We start from the raw sequence: 25,828 nt of genomic DNA, 5'->3' as shown, positions 1-25,828 counted from the left end.
TTTCTTTTTTTTTGTTTGTAAATTTCACAGTTTATTGGATTAAAAAAAAATAAGTTTTACAAACTTAGTTCTAAACTCGTTTCTTTCTTTATTATTTAAAAAAAAACACAGACAAAAGAAAACGAGTTGTGAGATTGCAAAAGAAATTCGTCTGGCACGATAAACTCTTAACACACAAAATATATAATATTCTATATATAATATAATAATATAATGTATATATTAGTACAAAATATAAATGAGAAGACGCTGAATCTTCGCTATGTACAATCAATTGTCACTACCATGAGAATTAGTTAATCGAAAACATTCTTTACATTCACTAACATTTAAATTTAAAATTTAATTCATTATTATCACCTCATCCAATTCCTCATCATTTTTTTTTTATTTTACAAAAAAAATGTTGAAGCATAACCTTTTTTTTCCGTTTTTTATGCTTCTTTTTGCTTAATTTTTGTCATTATTTTCTTTGTCTGTATTTTATTATCGCTATTTTATTATTACTTTAGTAATATTGTTACTACTTTTTATTTTAATAGTAAAATTTATTATTAAAACGTATAATTATTATTATAATAAATTATTATAATTAATTATTAATAATAATATTACAAATTACAATATTTAATAATAATTAATTATCAAATAATGAAAATAATAATAATTTTAATAATTATAATTATAATATTATTACAACAAATTTATTACTATAAAAATACTATTAATATTAATTTGTAAAATCATGAATTAATAATAATAATTAATAATAAGAATAATAATAATTAGTAATAATAATATTCGAACAATATTTTTCGGTGAAATTGTAAATTTTTCAAATTTTTTTAATTCCACCAGTATTTTCAAGAATTATTAAATAATTCTTCCTTTAGTCTTTATTTTCGTCTTATAATCCATTATTTTCGTCTTTTTTGTAATTCTTTATAGATTTTCTTTTGCTTTGTGTTATTTTTTTAAATAAAAAACCAGAAAAAAAATCATGAGGTTGGATTCGGTTCGATCTTTCCATTTTCTCTTAAACAATTAAATACAAAAAACTATGAAAGCTCCAGTATATAAATGCGTATAGTGAGAGGTAGAAAATTTAATTTTTACCTCCGAAGAAAAAAAAAGAAAACTAAAAGACACTTAATTTTTTAGATCAGATTTTTAAAATCGATGATTACTTATTTTTATAAACAAATGTTCGTTTCTTATTTAAAAAGAAAGGAGCAAATGAAAAAAAAAATTGATAGGACAAAATTAAACTCTAGACGAATTGTGAGATTCATGATAGAGGTGTTGATCCGCCCCAGGCGCGAATTAAATTAATTGTTTTATTTAATTTTGCGCACCATTCGAGTCGATCTTCTTTTGTGTCCGCCGACAGCAAGTGTCTGGAAAGAAATTTTTTTTATTTATTTCACTTGGATTTTATACATTTTTATAATTTTTGGTTTGCTTTCAGAAAATTATTGAATAAATATGAAAATAATTTTAAAATTCATTTCGAAATTTTTAAAATTTCGTTACTTATTAAACTCTTTGAAAAAGTTCAATTATTTTAAATACAATAATTTTAATTAAAATTTAGTGGTGGCATTTCAATTATTTCTAGAAATTGATAAAGATTTTTTCAACAATTTTTCAAATAATTGAATTCTTTTCAATTATTATTTAATTAAATAAATTTAATTGAAAATTTTGAAAGTAATTGAATTTTATGAACAATTTCTTTCAAGTTTTTAAAATAAACGTGTTTCTTAATAATTGAAATTAAACATTTAATTATTGAATTTTATTAAAAATTTTAGAAAATAATTAAATTAAACAAAATAATTGAATTCTTTCAAGAAATTTTATTAAAATTATGTATTAAAAATAATTGAATTCTTGCAAAGAAAAATTAAAAAATTTTAGGTTAAATTCAGTTTTAGATTAATTTTTTATTAGAAACTTCTTCGAGAATTCAATTATTTAAATACAAAAATTAAATTCCCTGAAAGAATTTAATTATTTTTTTTCATTTGTTTTATTCGTTTTTATTATTCGTTTGAGAAAATCAAATATTTTTAAAATAAACTAAATAAAAGTCTCAAAAAATTGCAATTCTTATTTTATAAATATAATAAAATTTCTCTAAAGTATTCAATTTTTTTTTAAACTCCAATAAAATTCCTTTTAAAAATTCAATTCATTCAAAAATTTTGATAACAGTTTTTAGAAGAATTAAATAGGAAATTTTAAATACAATTTCAATAAAATTTCTTAATAGAAGTCAATTTTATTGAATTCCATTTTATGATAAAATTTCTCATAAAATTTAAAAATTTTTTAAAATAGTTAAATTTTAAAAATAGTTAATTTAAAATAGTTAAAGTAATACTTTGAAACAATTCAATTATTATCATAAATTATTATAAAATTCTTGACAAGAATTCAATTATTTTCTAAAGTTATGAGAATCTTCGGTTGAATTAAATCATTTTCATATTTCTTAATGCATTTCAATTACTTTTAAAAATTCTAATTATATTCTTTCGCCGGAATACAATTAGTTTTAAAATTTTCAATTATTTTGAAATCAATTTTTTTTTTAATTCTTTAAAGAATTTTATTGTATTCGAATCTTTTAAAATAAATTTTTCACAAGAATTCAATTAATTTCACAAATAATAAAATTTTACAAAAATTTCTCGATAGAATTCAATTATTTTCAAGAAATTTTTTTTTTAAATATTGGAATAATTTCAAGATTCAAAATAATAAAACAAAAAAAATAATAAAAATAAAAAACAAAATAATTGAAAAAACATTTAAATAATTGTATTATTCAATTATTTTCAAAAAGTAATTGAAGAAATATTAAAATAATTTCAAAATTCAATTATTTTCGAAAATTTCCGTTACTTTTTAAATTCTTCAGAGGAATTCAATTATTTTTAATACAATTTTAACTAAATTTCGTAATTGAATTCAATTATTTCTAAAAATTCATAAAGAAATTTTTCAACAATTTTTTTTTAAATATAATTGAATTCTTTTGAATTTTAATAAAATTTTTAACAATTATTACTTTTTTGAAGGAATTTGATTACAATTGTATTAAAAATAATTGAAATTCTGCGACGAGTGTTATTATTTATCAAAATAATTAAATTCCTAAAAAAAAAAATTTAGGTATTATTTATGAAAATAATTTAATGTCTGTGTAAATTTATATTAAAATTTTCTTTAAATAAACAATTTTTTTTCGAAAATCTGATTAAAGTAGTAGATATTAAAAATCATTGAACTGAGGAAAATTTTTTTAAATAATTAAATTTCGGAAAAGAATTTCATTTTATAAAGATAATTAAAATTTTGACGAGAACTTTTTTTAAAAAATTTTTTTAATATAATTAAATTTCTGCGAAGAATTTTATTACTTTTGAAAATAATTGACTTTCTCTAATTATTTGTAACTTTTCCAAAATTTATTTTTTTTTTTTTTAGTCCTTTTAACTAAAACTCTTCTATAAATTCATTATTTTTAATAATTAATTAAATATACCCTACTAAAAAATTTAACTAATTTCAAAAGAATTTAAATTATTAACATTTTTTCAAAAATCTATGTTCTTTAAATTTTTTAATTAAATTCATTCAAAATTGAAATTTTATAAAATTTTTTATTCAAAACCTTTTGAAGTTCATCTATTTATGAAAATTGTAAAGGAAACTTTTTTTAAATTTGAATTAATTTTGAAATATTAAAGTAAAATTAGGTAATTATTAAATAATTTTTATGTAATAATTTTAAGATAGTTGTTCACGAATTAAATTATTGAAAAAGAAAAATTATTGTCAGAAATAGAAGAAATTGACGGTTTTATATTAGATTTCGTGGTAATTTTATAGTTTATGAGGCAAACAAAAGAATGTTTTTCACTGCTTTTAATAAAAATTCCTGACTTTTCCCTGATTTTCCTGACCTGTGACAACCTTGAAATTGAATTCAATTGGAATCAAATTAAATTGAAATTGAAATTAAATTGAAATGGAATTCAGATTAAATTGAAATTAAAATTGAAATTGAATTGAACTGAATTGAAATTAAATGGAAATTGAATTGAAATTAAATTGAAATTAAATTATAATTGAATTCAGATTAAATTGAAATTAAATTGAAATTGAATTGAAATTAAATTGAAATTAAATTAAAATTGAATTCAGATTAAATTGAAATTAAATTGAAATTGAATTGAACTGAATTCAAATTAAATTGAAATTGAATTTGAATAGAAATTGAATTGAATTTGAATTGAAATTGAATTGAATTCAAATTAAATTGAATTTGAATGCAATTGAAATTAAATTAATTGATTTAAAAAGTAATTTCAACTTTAATTTATAATAAAATTCATAAGGATTTGTAAATAATACCTGACAGTGGTGTTCGATCCATTTCGCACCATAATGAGACTGTCGACATCGCCGGACTGTGCGCGTCTCATTGTTTCGAGTAAAAATGTATTTGGCCGAGCGCAAATGTCCCTCGAGACCAAACCAACACTTGTCGTGGCAATTCCCTGCAAATCGAGACTGCCGATCGGTGTCTTCTTCCTCTCATCGTCGGGATACTTCCAGTAGGAGATCGTGTCGCCCTTCAGCAAACACCAGCGACGATGCCAAGCGCCGAAGCCCGAGACGTCCTCGAACATTGTCAAGAAGCCCCGATGCTCAATTGCAACCGACAATTCGCACGAAACGTGCATTTGTAATTTTCCCTCCAATGGCGAGTTCGACGGAACCTAAAAGTACAAAATTTTCACCGTTGTAATTAATTAACGTTAAACGTAAAGTAATTAACGTTTTTTTTAAATAATTCAATTCTTTCGAGAAATTTTTTTTTGACAACACTTTCATTATTTAGAAAAAGAATTAAATTTTTTCAAAGTATTTGGTTTGGATTTTTTTCTTATAAAGAATTTAATTAAAAAAAATTTCAAAATAATAAAATTTTTAGCGATGAATTTTTATTCAAATTCTTTAATTTAAAATAATTAAATTCCTGGGAAAAATTTGATTAATTATGAAAATAATTGAATTCAAGGAGAAAATATAGAAAAATTACCTTGTTTAGAGTGAATTGTTGTCGATGAACTTCACGGAGACTGAAGACGACATAACCAGCGAGAGAAAATGCGGGCGAACGAACAGCCGATGGACCAGCGGGACTCTGTACCGCTGGCATTATTAATTTACTCTCATGTTTTAAATATTTCTTCGGCGTTTTGCCGCCGGGCTGTAAACAAATTGAAAATGAATTTAAAAATTACAATTTAAAATGTTAATAATTAATAATAATAATAATAATAACTATTATCAAAGTAAATATTAGATAGTCGCAACTGTAATTAGTTGCAAAACCTTTGTTTTTCAACTAATTACAAATAATTACAATTACAAATAGTTTTCATCGCTGTTAAAAATATTATTAGAATAATTACTATAATCCCTATCACGATATTTGCAATAATTACTATAATTACCATCACAATTATTGCTATAATAATAATTATTATAATTACTATCAAAATTATTACAATTATAACAATAATTGTAACAATAATTATTATTACAGTAATATTATTATTGTGAGCTATAATTATTGCAAAAATTATCTATTACAATAATTATTATTATTACCTACGATTATTGTAATAAATAATTATTACACTTGTACAATATTATTAGCAATTAGCATACCTATGTTTTTTTTAGCAAAATAAAAAGAAATACCTTTTTAGATCCAGAGGACGAGGAATTGTTGTGAATGTGATATTTAATTTCATGTGGTAGAACTTCAGCACGAGTTTGAAGTGAATAAACTTCAATGGTAATTTTGAAGTCACTGTAGAGATCCTCAATTTTCAATGTTGAGGGGAAACGAATGCAAGAATCGCCCGGCTCCACTTGAATTACAGGCGTTGAAACAATATTCTCCATGTGACGCACAAGGCACAAGAAATGAAGACGCGTATCTGTTTCAAAAAAGGAGAATTATTATTTTCATTCTTTTACCTCTCAAGATAATAATAATAACAAGAAAAAATTAAACAAAAAGTAATAGAAACAAAAAGAATAGAAAAAAACTTAAAAATAAAGAAATATTTAAAAACAATAAAGAAATATTTATAAACAATAGAAAAATGTATTTAAAATGAAAATATACAGGGTTGCCACGAAAATTTAATTTTGTTTTTCCCTGACTTTTCCCTGATTTCCAGACAAAATTTTCACTTTCTCCCTGACCCTAAAGAATATACCGATTCACTCTAAAAATTATTAGATAATCAAAGAAATGTTCTATTACATTTATATTTACGAATTTCTTTAAGGTCATGTTATTCAGTGGTCACGTGTTCCCATAGTAAAGTATATGGAGCACGTGACCACTAAATAACATGACCTTAAGTGGAAAATTATTCGACAACATCAATAACTTCTTTTTTAAATAAATACTGAATAGTTATTGTTTTTCTATAGGAATTAAGGATTTTAAATCCAAACCTTCTCAAATTAAACAACTTATCAAAAATTCTTATAAAACATGAAGAAATCGATCACTTTCTTCACGTTTTATAATAAATTTAAAATTACAGAGTGACAAAATCATTATTTTATATTACAAGAATAATTATTGTTATTGTTATAAAAGTAATTTAATTCTTGCAACGAATTTTATTAAAAAAATTTTTAAAGAATTCAATTCCTGTGAAGAATTTTATTTGTGAAAATAATTCAATTCCGGAGAAAAATATTATTATTTATGATATTAATTAATTTTTTTGTGAAGAATTTTATGAAATTTTTTTTAAATAATTAAATTCTTGTGAAAAGTTTTATTTTTGAAAAAAATTGAATTCTTGGGAAAAATTTAATTAAAATTTCTTAAATAATTGAATTGCTTTGAAGAATTTTATTTTTTAAGAAAATAATTGAATTGTTTCGCAGATTTTTACAAACATTTGTGACAGTAATTGTAATTCTTATAAAATAATAATAAAATAATAAAATTTACTGTCAAGAATTGAATTATTTTCATAAATACAAAAATTTTTGCAAGAAAGTCAATTATTTTCGAAAATAATAAAATTTACTCTCAAGAATTCAATTACTTTCATTAATAAAAAAATTTCCGCAAGAAATTAAATCATTTTCAACTCAATGCAATTCAAATTAAATTTATTAAAAGAATTCAATTATTTTCAAAAATACTAAAATTCCTCCAAAGAATGCAATTATTTTCATAAATGAGAACATTTTTTGCAGAAATTTAATTATTTTCAATACAATTTTCATAAAATTTATTGAAAGAATAATAAATTATTTTGAATTCAATGTTTATAAAATTTATTGCACCAATTCAATTTTTTTTGAAAACTTTTAATAAAATTCTTCGCAAAAATTCAATTATTTAAAAAAAACAATAAAAATCTTCGTAGAAATTCAATTATTTTAAAAAATTAATAAAATCTTCACAGAAATTCTATTATTTTCAAAGATTATTAAAATTCTTAGCAATAATTCAATTATTTTCATAAATAATAACATTCTTCTGAAGAATTCAGTTATTTTCATAAATAATAAATTTGTTTTGCAAAAATTGAATTATTTTCAACAAAATTTTAATAAATCCTTCGAAACAAATTAAATTGTTTTTTCAAATAGTAAAATCTTTGCAAAAATTAAATTATTATCAATAAAATATCAGGAAAGAATTCCTGTGAAGAATATATTTTATTTGTGAAAATAATTCAATTTCGGAGAAAAATATTATTATTTATGATATTAAATTAATTTCTTGTGAAGAATTTTATTCAAATTTTTTAAATAATTAAATTTCTTATAATTTTTTATAACATTTTGAAAATAATTAAATTCCATCGACAAAATTTCATTAAAAAATTGAAAATAATTGATTTATTGCCAAGAATTTTATTATTTTTAATAATAATTGAATTGAATAATTTAATTATAATTGTATTCAAAACAGTTGAATTTATGCGAATTATTCTCAAGAATTCAATTAATTTCAAAACGAAAAAAGTACTTCAAATTAATACAATTATTTTTTTCAAATTTTAATAAAATTCTTTAAAACGATACAAATTATTTTTAAATAAAAATAAAAATTTAATCTGACGAAGAATTTTATTAAATTTTTTTTTAAATAATGGAATTCTTGTGAAAAGTTTTATTTTTATTTTATAAGAAAATAATTAAATTGTTTCGAAGATTTTTACAAACTTGACAGTAAAATTGTAATTCCTATAAGGAATGTTATATTTTACGAAAATAATTGTATTCTATAGTCAATTTTATTATAATTTTTCAAAATTTATAAAGCATTTTATCTCAAAATTTTTGAAATAATTGAATTCTCGAGAAAAATTTTATTATTTATGAAAATAATTGATTTCTTACGAAGAATTTTATTCAAATTTTTTTCAAACAATTGAATTCTCATAAAAAAAATGTATTATTTGTGAAAATAATTGAATTCTTAAGAAGAATTGTATTGAAAAAGAATAGGAAAATTTTATTAAAATTGCAATTTTATTAACTTAATCTTGTAAAGAATTTTGTCAAAATTTTTTTAAATTATAGAATTTTTAAAAGATTTTTATTTAAATTTTTCGAAATAATTAAATTTCTCAGAACTATTTTTTTTCTATTCTTTGAATATATTTGAATTCTTTCGATAAACTTCTTTAAAAAATTTATAAATAATTGAATTGGTGCGAAGAAATTTATAAAAAATTGGAAAGTAATTGAATTCCTGTGAATTTTTTATTAAAATTTCGTTTAAATAATTGAATTCTTTTGGAAAATTTTATTAAGATTATTAAAAATAATTGAAATGAGGAAAATTTTTGAAAATAATTGAAATTTTGCCAAGAATTTTATTACATTTTTTGAAAATAATTGAATTTCGGAGAAGAATTGTATTATTTGTAAAAATAATTGAAATTTTGACGAGAATGTTTATTAATTTTTGAAAATGATTGAATTTCTGTAATCAGTTGTTTTTAAAATTTCTATTTAAATTGATTAAAAATTGAAATTTTTAAAAATTTCATATTGAAGCCTTTGAAGTTGATCTATTTATGCAGATTTGAAACGCAACTCTTTTGAAATGTAATTAATTTTGAAAATTTTGAAGTAAAATTATTCCTTAAATAATTATAATTAATATTATTCCTTAAATAATTTTTGAGTAATAATTTGATGATAGTTGTTGAAGAATGAAGTAATTTAAAAAGAAAATATTGTCTGAAAGAGAAAAAATTAAAAGTTTTGTATTAAAATTCTTGTCAATTTCATAGTTTGTAAGGCAAACAAAAAAGACACAAAAATTCAGAATTTTCTTATAAATTCTAAAACTTAAATTTTTTTCAGTACTTTTAATAAAAATCCCTGACTTTTCCCTGAATTCCCTGACTTGTTGCAATCCTGATATAGTAAAAATAGTAGAAAAATATTTAAAAACAATAGAAAAAGTATTAAAAATAAAAAAAATAGTAGAAAAAAGCATTAAAATAGCAATAATAATAATAATAGAAGTTAATAATAACCTGCATCTAGATTGCGAACATTTTCTCGCTTAATTGGCAAAGTGATTGCCGAGACAGTGAGCGATCCATTTTCCTGTATTTCCGGAGCTCCCGGAACAACTGGTCGCAATGTTCCCTCGACTTTAAGTCGTTGAATTTCATGAAGCGCCGCTTGCCTTCGATGCGCTGGAAAATAATTATTTTTTTCTCAAAATCATTGCCCCAAAAAAACATGAAAATTCCAATCTAATAGAATAAAAAATAAATAAAAAAAAGAGAAAGAAGAAAGAGTGAAGAAACTCACTTGCTAGAAGAAGAAGTCTCTCGCCTTCGACCTGCTCCCGTGATCCACTGAATTCAACAGTTGAATTGCACAAATTGAGTGCCTGACTTGCCTGGCCAATGGTGGTCTGCTGCTTGCAAACCTCCTCCAACAATCGTTTAACTTTCTCCTGAACGAGAAGTGCCTCTTGTTTATCATCGATGGGCGGACTTCCCGGCGAATCATTCCCATCGGGAATACGGGAAATTAAACGAACTGGCGTCTTTGGCGTTTGTGACTGTTGACGACGATAGAAACTCACACTGTGCATTAGGGGAACGCAATTTTCACCCTCAACAATGTACGGTTCCTTCTTCTGTTGCGCCATTGATGGCGAATTTATTTTTATCGGTGAACGATAAGTGTTTCCTTGAGTGTATTTAAAACTCGTGGATGTGGCGGATGGACTTTTACCTCCTCGATTCAATTTCGGGGGCGTTGGTCCCTCCTGATTGCCTTGAAGGGCAAGACACTCGTCTAAATATTCGTCCATTTCTTCTAGAACTGAAATATCAGACGTGGAACTGTCCATATCTGGATAAATTGTTCTCTTTTTATTCAAAGCCGACTGTTGATTAACAACGTCCAATATACTTCTTCCTAAACTCGTATTATAGATATCTTCACATTCCTCATCGTCATCGCTGTCGTCTTCCGTTTCATCCTCGACATAATAATCGGCCTCAGTTTCCGTTTCCGTTGGCTCCTCAAGAGTCGCAGTCTCTGGCTCTGTGCTGCCAACGGTGAATTCCGTCTCCGAATCTGTTGTACTTTCCTCAATGCCGGTGAGATCGGGATAAAGATTTCCCGGCTTCGGCGCACAAACTTTTACACGTTTAATATCGTCAACGATTCGCGGTTGATTCGATTGCACCGAACCTCTGACAACTGGAGAAAAAATTTCAAATTTTAATTTCAGAATTGAAAACAAAAAATAGATTTCTTTTTCCTTTTAAAAATAGAAGAAAGAAGAATTAATTTTTCAAACCTTGTCGTTTGAATGGTGAATTTTTCAATGGTGACGAGCGTCGATCGGAATTTTTCGGCAAAGGCGGCGGAGGTGGAACAAAATCTTGCTGTGGAGAAAGAGAAAATATTTTTATATTCAGATTTTTTGCTTATATTTAAAAAATATTTTTTGTTGATTTTTTGTTTATATTTAAAAAATATTTTCAAATTAATAATTAATAATTGGTAATTAAATACAACGAGTGAAATTAATTACCGGTGCTGGTGTTGGTTTAACGGGGCAAATTGGAGAATTTTTCGGGGAATTTGATTTTCCCTCGCTACTCTCGCTGGTTCTGAGAGCGCAACCAACTGCAACCGTCGGCACTTCTTTGCTTCTCGTGAAACGCGATCTCAGCATTTCCAATTCCTTCTGTCGCTCGCTCTGTATACTCTGAAGAATATTATTCTCCAATTCCTGTGTCACTCCTTGCTCATAAACATTGCGCTGATTCGAAACTTTCTTCACGCTCGTCTCTGTTTTTTGACACGAATCTATTGACAAACAAACAAACAAAAAATACATCTCATTAAATTAATTGAAAATTTAAATAATTTAATTCTTAGTTTTTTGGCTTTGAAATTTTGTCAAAAATAGACAATTTCACACTTTTAACCCGATTTTTGTAAAAAAAAAAAAAAAAAAAGATGAAAATTCTAGGCGCTTCCGACGAACCTAACAATTTTTTTTTCTTAATTTTGTTTCACTAAGCGATTATTTTTAAATTTAGCGAGGTCTTCGTAATGATTTTTGGCTTTGAAATTTGACAAAAATAGCCAATTTCACAGTTTTGGACCATTTTTTAAAAAAGAATTAAAATTGTTGGTGCTTCCGACGAACAATTTTTTTTTTCTATTCTGTATCACTAAATAAATAATTCATTAATACACAACTTTTGATGAAATTCCCTGACTTTTCTCTGACCAATTTTACATTAGAAAATAAAAACTTGAAATAATTTTAAGAAATTTCGATTAAGCTTTTTGAAAAGAATTAGTTCCATAGAATTTTTAATTATTAAAAGTATGAAAAATTTCGATTTTTCAAAGATTTTAATTCTGAAACCTTTACAAAGTTCAATTACTTTTAAAAAATTGCAATTATTAGTAACTTCTCCAAAATTCAATTATCTAAAACATTAACTGAAATTAATTTTTAAATCAATTTTTATTAGAAAATTCCACGGGAATTCAATTATTTAAATATAAACATAAATAATATATTGAAAAATTGAATGCTTTATAAAATTCAATTCTCATAAGGAATTTTATCAACAAATTTTTGAATAATTGAATTCTTTCGACGAATTTAAATAACATTTTTGAGAATAATGACATTTCTCGAGAAATTCCGGTAAAATTGTATTAAAAATAATTGAAATTCTGGGATGAGTTTTATTATTTATAAAAATAATTGAACTATTGCGAGAAATTTTATGCAAGAATTTATTTTTCTTAAAAATAATTGAATTCCTGTTAAGAATTTTAATAATTTTTGAAAATAATTGAATTCATGTAAGGAAATTTATTAATTTTTAATAATAATTGAATTTCTGCGAATGATTTTAATAAATTTTCGAAAATAATTGAATTCCTGTGAAATTTTCATTATTTTAGAAAAATAATTGAATATTCGTGTAGAACATTGTCAATTTTGTTTTTAAATAATTGAATACTGTTGAGAAATTTTTTGAAAATAATAGATATACAAATTTTTGAAAATAATTTAAACTTTGCCATGAATTTTATTAAAATTTTTGAAAATAATTGAATTTTATTACTTTGGAAAATAATTAAATTCATGTGAAGAATTTTATTAAATTTTAAAAATAATTGAATTTCTGCTAAAATTTTTATTTTTATTTTTTTTTTTTGAAAATAATTGAATTCCTGGGAAGAATTTCATGAAAAGCTTTGAAAATAATTTAATTCTTACGAAGAATTTTATTAATATTTGAAACTAATTGAATCAATTAAACAAAATTGTTTTCAATTAAAAATCATAAATTAATTTATAAATGAAATTTAACATTCTAAAGCGTAAAGATAATTAAATTCTTTCACGAAAATTGACAATTATTAAATTCTAATAAACAAATAAGGTCAAAAATTTTCAAGATAAATTGAAATCTTTCGTGGAACTTTATTAAATATATTTTAAAAAGTAATTCAATTCTGTCAAGAAATTTTAAAATTTAATTTCAAATTAAATTGTGAAAATAATTGAATATCTCTAATGAATTCTATTATTTTTAAAAATAATTGAATTTTTAACAAGAAATTAATAAAAATGTTTGATATTAATGTTATTTCGACAGAAAATTAGAATTCTTTCAAAGAAATTGAATAAAATTATATATAAAATAATTAAATTCTTCTAAAAAAATTTATCAAAATTTTTGAAAATAATTGAATTCAGGCCTCGAATTTTATTATTTTTTGAAAATAATTAAATTCCTGGGAAGAACTTTATTAATATTTGAAAATAATTGAATTCTTGTGATGAAAATTGTTATTTATGAAAATAATTAAATCCCTAAAAAGAATTTCTTAATTTATGAAAATAATTGAATTACTGCGAAGAATTTAATGCCAAATTTTAAAACACTTGATTTTTTCAAAAAAATTTATGCAAATTCTATTTTAAATAATTGAATTCCTGTAAAATTTTTATTTTTTTTTGGAAAATGTTTGAATGTTTATGTAGAATATTATCAAAATTTTTGTTTAATAATTGAATTCTTTTGGGAAATTTTATTAAAATAGTAGAAAATTAAATGGAAAATCATTGAATTAAGAAAAATGTTTGAAAATAATTGAAGTTTTGCCATGAATTTTATTAAAATTTTTGAAAATATAATTTAATTTTATTAACTTTTGAAAATAATTGACTTCTTGTAATAATTACTATTATTTATGAAAATAATTGAATTTTGCAAAGAATTTTATTAAAATTCTTGAAAATAATTGAATTTTGCAATTCAGTTTTAAAGATAAAATTGAAATGTTGACAATTTTTTATTAGATTTTTTGAAAATAATTGAATTTCTCCGAAGAATTTTATTAATTTTGAAAATTTATTAAATATAATTTAATTCTTCTGATGAATATTGTTGTCCATGAAAATAATTGAATTCCAACGAAGAATTTTATTATTTTTTTTTTTTTTTTGAAATAATTGAATTTATGCTGTAAATTTAATTAAATTTTTGTAAATAATTGAATTCCTGTGAATAATTTTATAATTTTTTAAAAATAATTGTATTTCTGCGAAGAATTTTGCTAATTTTAGAAAATAATTGAATTTCCTACGAAGAATTTTATTATTTTTTTAAAATAATTGAATTTATGCGAATAATTCAATTAAATTTTTTTGAAAATAATTGAATTCTTGCGAACAATTCAATTACTTTTTGAAACTAATTGAATCCTTACGAAGAATTTTATTATTTTTTTTAAAATAATTGAATTCATGAGAATAATTAAATTAAATTTTGAAAGTAATTGAATTTCTGCGAAGAATTATATTAATTTTGAAAATTAATTAAATATAATTGAATTCTTCTGTTGAATATTGTTGTCCATGAAAATAATTGAATTTTACAATGAATTTTTATAAAAATTCCTGAATATAATTGAATTTCGGCGAAGAATTTTGCTATTTATAAAGATAATTAAAATGTTGACGAGAATTTTGTTTAAAATTTTTGAAAATAATTGAGTTTCTGGAAAGAATTTGAATATTTATTAAGATAGTTGAATTCTTTCAAAGAATTGCTTTAAAATTTTAAAAATTGAAACGAATTTCAACAGAATTGAAATTAAAATTTTCCAAAAAAAATACTTCACTAAATGATTTATAAAGTAATAACTTTATGGCAGTTCTTCAATAGAATTATGTTATTTAAAATAAATTATTGTTAGAAATGGAAAAAATTTAAGGTTATTTTTAGAATTCGTGGTAATTTCAGTTTATGAGGCAAATAAAAAGGCACTTTTCCCTGAATAATTCTACATTCCCTGACTTGTGGCAACTAAATTCGATCGAATTCTCGTAGATTCTCAAAGAATTCGATTGAATTAAAATTTCAAGTTCAAATTTTCTACTAAAAAAGAAGAGAATTTGAACTTGAAAGTTGAACGACGAAAGAAGACAGAAAGATAAAAAAAAGAGAGTATGGTTGTTTGAATAAAATTTTTTTAATTGAATTCAACAACCATACTCTCTTTTTTTCTCTTTCTGCTTTCTTTCGTCGATTAGCGATCGTCTCTTTTGCTATACATTCAAAACAATTCTCTGAAAATAAAAAAAAATTAGATTCAAATAAAAATTGTCCTTAATTACCAGCTGTATGTTTCTCCTTCTCCATCAATTTCTTGGTTGGCACGGACATGGTGAGAGGCGCCTTGGGAATAAGCGCCTCGCCCTTGTTGCGTTCGAAGAGCGCCTTCCTCTCGGACAATGACATCTCGGCGGGATCCTTGGCCTTGACGAAATTACTGTTCGTCCTTGACTCGAACATGGACGCCTTGCTGAGCACGGAACCTGGTGACTGTTTTATGGAACTCTTAGGAGATCCGCTATAATCATACTTTGATATTCCACGTGTATTATTACAGTTGTTACCAACATTTGATGTTTGATGAGCAGGAGTGATTTTCTTCTCGGGCGTTGTTCTCACTTTATTCTCATTGAAACGCGATGAACCCGATGGACTGCCAACGCTACTTGCCACTGAACTTGTTGTACTAAATTTTGAACTGCTATTCATTCTTGATGTGTTGACACGAACGTCCTGCTTCTCCATTGTGCCAATGACTTCCGGCAGTGCCTCATTGCGTTTCCTCGGCGAATTATTTCCACCCTGGCCATTATTTTTCGCCCCCTGAGAACAATCCTTATAGTCATAGACGAGGCGAGAATTTCTTTTAGTGCGACTAAAACCTTGTGCCTCCTGTAAAACATTCAAACTCTCACATTTAAAAAAAAAAAAAAAAGAAGAGGAGAAAAATAAGTCTTCAATTTTCGTAGAACGAGAGAAATGTTCAATTATTCCAAATTCGTTCGTTATTTAGTTCACTAAATAAATTCAGTTAACAAAAGATCCAAATTATTCGATTCAAATAAAATTCAATTAAAATACGACCGATTTGTTCAATTCAATATAATTTCAATTATAATACGTTCAAATTATTCAATTCAAATATAGAATTCAATTAAAATGTATTCAAATTATTCAATTCAAATAAAATCAAATAATAAACGACCAAATTATTCAATTCAATTAAAATGCGACCAAATTGTTCAATTTGAAATACAAACTCAATTAAAATACGTCCAAATTGTTCAATTTAAAATAAATTCAAATAAAATGCGACCAAATTATTTTCAAAAATCAATAACATTCTTCGCAGAAATTCAATTATTTTTAAAAAATAATTGAATTCTTCGTAAGAATTCAATTATTTTCAAAAAGTAATTGAATTGTTCCCAGAAATTTTCATAATTTATTAAACTTCTTCGCAGAAATTCAATTATTTAAAAAAATTAATTCAATGTTTCGCATGAATTAAATTATTTTAAAAAATAATAATATAATTCTTCGTAAAAATTCAATTATTTTTAAAAAATAATTGAATTCTTCGTAAGAATTCAATTATTTTCAAAAAGTAATTGAATTGTTCCCAGAAATTCAATTATTTTCATAATTTATTAAACTTCTTCGCAGAAATTCAATTATTTAAAAAAATTAATTCAATTTTTCGCAAGAAATCAATTATTTTTAAAAAATAATCAAAATCTTTGTAGGAATTCAATTATTTTCTAAAATTTGCAAAATTCTTTGCAGAAATTCAATTATTTTCAAAATTTAATTGAATTGTTCACAGGAATTCAATTATTTAATAATTAATAAAAATTAATTAATTAATTAATTAATTAATTAATTAATTATTTAATTATTTATTTATTTTTTTTATTTAATTTTTCGCAAGAAATCAATTATTTTAAAAAAATAATCAAAATCTTTGTAGGAATTCAATTATTTTCTAAAATTTGCAAAATTCTTTGCAGAAATTCAATTATTTTCAAAATTTAATTGAATTGTTCACAGGAATTCAATTATTTTCAAAAAGTAATTGAATTGTTCGCAAAAATTCAATTATTTAAAAAATTTAATTCAATTTTTCGCACGAATTCAATTATTTTCAAAAATTAATTTCATTTTTCGCAGGAATATAATTATTTAAAAAAAATTAATTAAATTTTTCGCATGAATTCAATTATTTAAAAAAAAATAATAAAATTCTCCATAGGAATTCAATTAATTTTTAAAAAATAATAAAATTCTTCGCAGAAATTCAATTATTTTCAAAATTTATTAAAATTCTTCGCAGAAATTCAATTATTTAAAAAAATTTATTCAATTTTTCGCATAAATTCAATTATTTTTAAAAAATAATGAAATTCTTTGTAGAAATTCAATTATCTTCTAAAATTTGCAAAATTCTTTGCAGAAATTCAATTAATTTTTAAAAAATAATAAAATTCTTTACAGAAATTGAATTATTGTTTAAAATGAGTGAAATTCTTTATAGGAATTCAATTAATTTTAAAAAAAATAATAAAATTCTTCGCAGAAATTCAATTATTTTCAAAATTTAATTGATTTGTTCGCAAAAATACAATTATTTTTAAAAATTAATTCAATTTTTCGCAAGAATTTAATTATTTTTAAAAATTAATCAAATTCTTCGTTGGAATTCAATTATTTTCTAAAATTTGCAAAATTCTTCGCAGAAATTCAATTATATATTTTCAAAATTTAATTCAATTGTTCACAGTAATTCAATTATTTTCAAAAAATAATTGAATTGTTCGCAAAAATTTGGAAGAATTCAATTGATTTCAAGAATTTTGATATAATTTTTTAGAATAGTTGAATTATTTTCATAAATAAATTTGAATAAATTTCTTGATAGAATTGAATTATTTAAAAAAATTTTAATAAAGCTTCTCGAAAGATTTCAATTTATCTTCAAAATTTTGGACGTAATTTGTTTATTAGAATTTAATTACTGTCAAGATATTTGAAATTCAATTCCTTAAAAGAATTTAGATGTCTTTAAAAGATTTTAATAAAATTCTTTGGAAAAATTATTTTTTAAAATTTTTATAAAAATTCGTCTTAAGAATTGAATTATTTTCAAAAACGTTGGTAAAATTCTCCACAAAAATTCAATTATTTTCATCAACTTTAAAAATTCTCCTCACAATTTCAATTATTTTTATAAATAATGAAATTGCTTGAAAGAATTCAAATATTTTTCAAAATTTAGAGAAAATTCTTCGCAAAAATTCAATTATTTTCAGTAGAATTTCAATTAAATTTCCTGAAAGAATTTAATTATTTTTACGTTTTAGAATGTTAAATTTCATTTACAAATTAATTTATGATTTTTAATTGAAAACAATTTTGTTTAATTGATTCAATTAGTTTCAAATATCAATAAAATTCTTTGTAAGAATTAAATTATATTCAAAATTCAAAACTTTTAATGAAATTCATCGCAGGAAATTAATTATTTTGAAAACTTTTAATAAAATTCTTCGTATGAAATTCAATTATTTTCAAAAAAACAAAAAAATTCTTCGCAAAAATTCAATTATTTTGAAAAATTATTATAATACTTCGTAGTAGTTTTTGTATTTTTAAAAATTAATAAAATTCTTCCCAGTAATTAAATTATTTTCAAAAATTAATTGAATTTTTCGCAGAAATTTAATTATTTTAAAAAAAATAATAAAATTCTTTCCAAGAATTCAATTAGTTTCAAAAATTAATTGAATTGTTCACATAAATTCAATTTTTTTCGAAACATTTTTATTTTCTGTATTAATATTATTTTGACTAAGAATAAATAGTGAATATTTAAGTATTTATTTTTAAAAAATTATAAAAGTTTAGAAAAAAAAATTAAATTTTACAAAAATTACTCTATTTAAATAATTGAATTTTGAATTGATTTCAAAAAAGTATCAGTTAAATGTTAAAGAAAATAATTAAATATTTGAAGGTTATAACATAAATTTTTTTTTTTTTAAATAATTGTCCCTATTTTAATAGTTTTTTAAATTGAAAGCTCTGAAAATAAGCTGTAAAAGTATATAAAAATATTTAAATAATTTTTATTTCAAAAATATTATTAATATATTATTTTTCTACAAAAATGTTTTTAGAAATTTTGCATAATTTTATTAAAAAATTCTAGAAAAATAACTGAATTTTTAAAGAATTGCAGTCACAATTTTTAGAATTATATATTTAAATTTCAAAAAGGCTTTTCATTGAAATTATTTGAAATTTTAACTTCTGTGGGAAAATTAATGTTTCTAATTTTTAATAATTTTTGAATAAATTAATTTAGAAATTCGGACAAAAAATTGGTTTTTTAAAAGAAAAAAAAAGAATTAAATTTTTTTGAAGATAATTAAATTCCCGAAAACTAATGTCAGGTAATTTTGAAATTTATTTGGAAATAGAATCGTATCTTTGAAGAATTCTGTAATTAGACTTTTACATGAAATAGAATTTTAAAAATATTTAAGTAATTTTATATTATTTATTTTTTTTTATTAATAAAGAAAAAAGAATTCGTTAGGAATATTTTAACCCTTAGAAGAAAATCTGACACCGTGTTAATAATTTTTTTTTTTAAAGCGAGAGAGAGATTGTTAAAAGGCGACAAAAGATAATAAAATAATTTTTTTAGTATTTAGTAATTATTATAAAATATATTAATAAATACTAAAAAAAAGAGTATTTTTCTTCTTTTTTTTTAGTAAAAATTATAATTAAAAATATTTACCAAAGAATCCAAAACGACTTTGTCCCATTTTAACTGTCGAGTTGTATTTTTTTGTGTTCCACTCGTTCCCGGTTGTGGTTCGGCATTTTTCACCTGTTGGTTTAATTTAGCCTGAATTTTCTCCGCCTTCGAAACTGTTGGCTTTACCTATCGAGAAGAAAAAATGAAAAAACAGCGTTAAAAAAATTAATTACATTTTTTTCTTCTTTTACGAAATTTCTCAAATAAAACAGAATTAAAAATAATAATTTATAACTTAAAAAAAAGGTATTAATTTTTTTTCTTTTATACCAAAGTTGGATGTGATAAATCGTCCTCCCAATTGTTAATTGTCGAGGCGAGCGCCGCTAATCTATTTAAACGTGCTCCACTCTTTGCCGATTTGAATTCCACACTGTCTTCATCATCATCATCATTGGCTGTGAATTTTTCCTCTGTCCTGTGAATCGGCGAACTCAATTCTCTGTCGTCTTCTGATCATAAAGCAAAAGTACATTTTTTTATTTAGGAAAATTAATTTTTCTCTATTTAATAAAAAAAAGTTTCATTCATATTACTTTTTATTGAAAATTTTTTTAAATTTTCGAAGAAAATAGTTTTAAAAAAGCAATAAAATAAATAAAATAGCTAGTAAATATTTTAAAGAAATTTTAAATAAAATTCAACTCAGTAAAATTTGATTCTTCATTTACCTTTTTAATGTTAAAAACTTAAATTAGAATTTCATGAACTTTAAAATTTGAAACAAAAAAATAATAAAAAAAAAATCAGTTGGAACAATTTCAGGTTCAACATTTTTAAAAATTCACTTATTAACAAATATATTCTGAATTTTACTTGGGAGTGAAAAATGTAAGTTTAGAGGAAACTCACCGGAATACAATTTTCCGAGCCTTTGTAATTTGGACTTAACACTGATCGGGGGTAAACTCTCACCATTTTCCTTCGTTTCAATAGGAATTTTCAAAGGTGATTTTCTCATCGCTTTCAATGGCGAAACAGATGGCGAGGAACTCTTTGAACTTGGACTCGAGCTCATCACTTTTTTCGGTGACTTGGCGGTTATTTTTTGAGTTATGGCTGCGAAAATTCAGTGAAAGATTCAAATTTTCGAATTTTCTTTTCATTATTTTATCATTTATATTTATTTTTATTATTTTTTTACAAATAAAAAAAAATTTTTAAACAATTAATCTTTTTTGTCGAAATTGACAAACAAAATATTTACCTAATTTTAAAATATTATTTACTAAACATAAAATTCTTTTGCAAGCTCTATTAATTTTTATAGAATTTGAAAAAACAAATTAAATTTGTTTCTTTTTGGAAAGAAAGGAAATATTACCTGGAACTTTAGCCAAAATTGCGTTAGCGTCCTTGAGAGGACTTCGCCTTCGTTTGACATCATGTCCGGCATTTGATAATTGTGTATCTAATTTTTCTCTCCTCGCTTTTGCTCTCTCCAACATACGCTGAAATTAAATTCCATTATTAAAAAAATTGACCAATTCAAATAATTAATATTCAATTATTATTATTATTATGAATATTTTAATGATTTTTTTAGTTATATTATTTCCATTTCAATTATTTTTACTATTTTTTCGCAATTATTTCTATTTTTATTAATTAATATTCGAAATTATATAAATTTTAATTATTTTACACACAATTTTAATAAAATTCTTCGCAAAAAATTTTATTATTTCCATACAAGTTTTGATTAAATTCTTTATGAGAATTGAAATATTTTCAATAAAATTTTAATTGAATTCCTAAACAAAAATTCAATTATTTTCGAAAATTTAAATTAAATTCTTAGCAAAAATTTCAATTATTTTAAAAAATTAATTCCATTATTGTCAAAAAATTCAATTACTTTAAAATATTAATTAATTTCTTCACGGGAATTCAATTATTTTCAAAAATTAATCAAATTTATTGCGTAAAAATTCAATTGTTTTCAAAAATATTAGTCAAATTCTTGGTTGGAATTCAATTATATTTAATAATTAATAAAATTCTTTGAAAAAATTTAAATCTTTTCCAAAAGAATAAAATTTTCCAAAAGAATTCAATTTAGAAAAATATTGATTAAATTCTTTATGAGAATTGAAATATTTTTAATACAATTTTAATTAAAATTCCTGGATAAAAATTCAATTATTGTGAAAAACTAATTTAATTCATCGCATAAAATCAATTATTTTCAAACATTTTCAAATTATTAAATTCTTCGCTAGAATTCAATTATTTTTAAAAATAAATAAAATTCTTGGAAAAAATTTAAATTTTTTCCCAAAACAATAAAATTCATTTCCAAAAAATTCAATTACTTTATTTAAATTTTTTGAAAATTCTTCGCAAAAATTCTATTATTTTCAGTAGAATTTCAATTAAATTTCCTGGAAGAATTTAATTATTTTAAAAACTTTTAATAAAATTCTTTGCAGAAATTCAATTATTTTCAGAAAAACGATAAAATTCTTCGTAAAAATTCAATTATTTTCAAATATTACTAAAATTCTTCCCAAGAAATTTAATTATTTTGAAAAATTTTGATTACATTCTTGATGAGAATTGAATTATTTGCAATACAAAATTTTAATTAAACTCTATTGAAAAAATTTAATTATTTTCAAAAATTTTAATTCAATTCTCTATACAAGATTTCAATTATTTTCATAATTAACAAAGTTTTTTGCAGGAGTTTAATTATTTTAACGAATTTTAATAAAATTCTTCGCAAAAATTCAATTCTTTTTCTAAATAATAAAATTCTATGCAGAAATTCAATTTTTTTTTTTTGAAAAATTTTGGTAAAATTTGTTTATGAGAATTGAATTATTTTCATAATTAATTAAATTCTTCGCAGAAATTTAACAATTTAAAAAAATTTGAATAAAATTCTTCGTCAAAATTCTATTATTTTCAAAAATTTTAATAAAATTCTTTACAGAAATTCAATTATTTTCAAGCATTTTTTTAAATCCTCATCAAGATTTCAATTATTTTTAAAAATAGCAAAATTCTTCACCAAAATTTCATTATTTTCAAAAACTTTAATAAAATTCTTGTAAAATTTTCAATTATTTTCAAAAAAATTTTCTCAATTCAATGATTTTCAATATTTACAATTTTAATAAAATTTTCCAAGAGAATTCAATTATTTTCAAAAATTTTCATAAATTTCTTCGCAGAAATTCAATTATTTTCAAGCATTCTTTTAAATCCTCATCAAGATTTCAATTATTTTTAAAAATAGCAAAATTCTTCGCCAAAATTCCATTATTTTCAAAAACTTTAATAAAATTCTTGTAAAAATTTCAATTCTCAATTCAATGATTTTCAATATTTACAATTTTAATAAAATTTTCCAAAAGAATTCAATTATTTAAAAGAAATTTTAATAAAATCGTTTAGAAAAATTTCAATTATTTTTATAATTTTATCAAATTTTACGCAGTAATTCAATTATTATTTTAAGAAATTTATAATTTATAATAAAATTCTGCCCAAAAATTTAATTATTTAAAAAAATTTCAATAAATTTTATTATATTAGAAGAAATTTAGTTAAATACTTTAAAAAAATTCAATTTTCTTTTTCAAAATAATTAAAATTCTTTACAGAACTTCAATTATTTTGATACATTTTGGTAAAATTATTTATGAGTATTGAATTATTTTTATAATTAATTAAATATTCTTCGCAGGAATTTAATTATTTTAAAAAAAAATTTAATAAAATTCTTCGCAGAAATTTAATTACAATTTTGAAAAATTTAGGATAAATTTCTTAAATAAGATTTTAATTTTATTTCCGATTCAAAATGTTAGAAAAGAAATATTTTTTATTAAAAACAATTTGATTTAATTCATTCTTAAGTTCCTATTTTTATTATTTTTACTATTTTTATCGTTTCAGTTTCGTTATTATTTTCAATTTTAATTATTTCTATTTATAAACACAATTTAAGTTACATTTTTTCTCTTAAAGAATAAATTATATACAAAAATTATAATTAAATTACGTAAACTTAATTATTTAATATAAATAAGTACCTAAATAAAATATAAAAATAAATATTTAATATGAAATAATTATAACAAATAATATAAATATAAACAAAATATAGTTTAATAAATAATAAATAATATAATATAATTTATAAAAGCTCTGTCAAAAAGAAACAATTTTTTTGTTACTGTTTTTATAACAACGTGCAAAAAAGGAAAAAATATTTAGGGAAGAACCTTCATAAATTCTCTAATTTATTTTACATTAGGATAAGGGAATTATGTCGGTTTATGATTTACAACTTTACTGTTGTTACTTCCTTCCTGTTGGGAAGTCGGTATTTTTGTACCAGTCAATGTTTGTGGGCTTTCTCCTCTCTCAACCCCGCCCCTCCCCTCTTTTCCCCTCTCACTCTCTTTCAACAACCAAGGGTTTTAAAAGAAAATAATAAATATACATTTTCCAGATGCCAAATGCCAACTGGTACTTTTTCTATAGACAAAATTTCCCTGCAAGGAAAAATAGTTGAACGCACGATTATTACAACTGCGATATACGAGAAGAAGAAGAACTTTTTCAAGGAGAAAAATATTCCCATGTGAAATTTTCAATGGGATTTTTAAACTCATAAATCAGTTAAATTTTATCTCTGGCCTCTTCTCTCTATTTTTTCTCTCTATCTCTTTTTCCGAAAAATTAAATATTTATCTTTTATCTCCCTCATCTCGAGAAAATGTCTATTTAACGATTTTTTCTTACTTTTTGGGGCCCTAAATATTCTTTTCTTTTTCGCGAATCATTGACTCCATAAGTAATTTGGAGTAGAAACGAATTTTTTTTTTCCGAAAAAGCGTTTTCGAAACAGTAACAAAATTACTCAAGTTTTAAACATTTTTTTTCGAGAAACGAGAATGAAATAACAAATTTTCCTTAATCATGAAATTACAGTTTTATACTTGGAAATTTAAAAAATTATTCAGAATCTGAAGCATATTTTTCAAATAAAAACCGTTGAGAGAAAAAAAGTACTGAATCAGCGAATACAAACAAAGCGAATACAAATACAAATTACGAATTTAATGTTCGGAAGTACCATGATATTCAAATTTACTCCCAAAGATTTAAAAATATAATCTCGTTCGAAAGGATCTTTACCTGAGTGAACGGGTCCATTCTTTCGATAATCCCTGCCTCCTCTTCTTTTTTTGCTAAGGATTCCTGGAACTTTCTCTTCTTTTTAAAACACTCACACTCACAAACAAAAGCGATTTAAAACACAATCAAATCAACACTTTTTTCAAGTCTCTTCTAATTATTATCACTGGTTTACAGAAGATAAAAAAAAATATCTTCTTTCACTTTCAAGTTACAGTATAAAACCGCACCCCCTTAAAAACGAATGTCGTTATTTTTTAGCCGTTAAGTTTTCAAACGCAATGATCGCCACCATGCGAAAAAGAATCTGACTCTCCAAGTTTTTGTTTACACTCAACTTTCAGGAGTTCACAATTCTTCCACATCGAACGAATTCAAAGGACTTTTACGCGAGCTATTTGTTATTTTCCTATTTTTCCAAAATTCAGAGGAAATTTTTTATTCTAACTTGTCTATCACTGGGAAAATGTCAAATTATCCGACAAGGAACAATTGTATTTAGAAAAGCGTCAGTCGGCACACTGACATTCTAAACTGACCAAGTGTGCCAACTTGAGAAAGAAAAATTCGCTACTCGGTCGGTAATGCAGTTTCCACCGTCTAGTAACTAAAAACCGGTTTTTCTTTTTTAATTTTAATCATTTTCACGATTTCCTGTTCACGAAAGAAAATATTAAAACTCAGTGAATAGAAAAGAAATCTAAATAATTACAATCATCATTTTGCAAAATCGAAATACCGTAATTTTCGATTTTTGAAAATTACTACGCGCACGCGCAGTTTAGAAGGGGAGGGGTCAGGGGGGGGGTTTATAATTTCCCGCTTTCAATTTATAATTTACGGTAACGGTGAA

General features: G+C 22.3%; 1 protein-coding gene across 4 annotated transcripts; it reads right to left on the bottom strand.

The window, feature by feature from the left end:
* Positions 1 to 878: 878 nt before the first annotated feature.
* LOC122512520 (anillin) lies at positions 879 to 25,508 on the bottom strand. Of its 4 annotated transcripts, XM_043628409.1 has the most exons (15): positions 24,976 to 25,508; positions 21,146 to 21,272; positions 20,674 to 20,880; positions 20,092 to 20,273; positions 19,801 to 19,947; positions 15,564 to 15,887; positions 15,278 to 15,485; positions 11,150 to 11,427; positions 10,913 to 11,000; positions 9,907 to 10,812; positions 9,624 to 9,788; positions 5,785 to 6,026; positions 5,117 to 5,287; positions 4,426 to 4,793; positions 879 to 1,397 (listed from the first exon to the last, which is right to left on the bottom strand). In XM_043628409.1, exons 1-15 carry the CDS (start codon positions 24,991 to 24,993, stop codon positions 1,289 to 1,291), a joined length of 3,540 nt encoding a protein of 1,179 aa, XP_043484344.1. In that variant the 5' UTR covers positions 24,994 to 25,508; the 3' UTR covers positions 879 to 1,288. The 4 variants fall into 4 exon arrangements, with proteins under 4 accessions (XP_043484344.1, XP_043484341.1, XP_043484343.1 ...); XM_043628406.1 differs by having other exon boundaries at positions 15,278 to 15,887; XM_043628408.1 differs by having other exon boundaries at positions 15,278 to 15,818.
* Positions 25,509 to 25,828: the final 320 nt, after the last annotated feature.

The sequence above is a fragment of the Leptopilina heterotoma genome, unplaced genomic scaffold (assembly GCF_015476425.1).
Source record: "Leptopilina heterotoma isolate Lh14 unplaced genomic scaffold, ASM1547642v1 Lhet_123, whole genome shotgun sequence".
Classification (NCBI taxonomy): Eukaryota; Metazoa; Arthropoda; class Insecta; order Hymenoptera; family Figitidae; genus Leptopilina; species Leptopilina heterotoma.
This window is presented reverse-complemented; position numbering and strand designations above follow the sequence as displayed.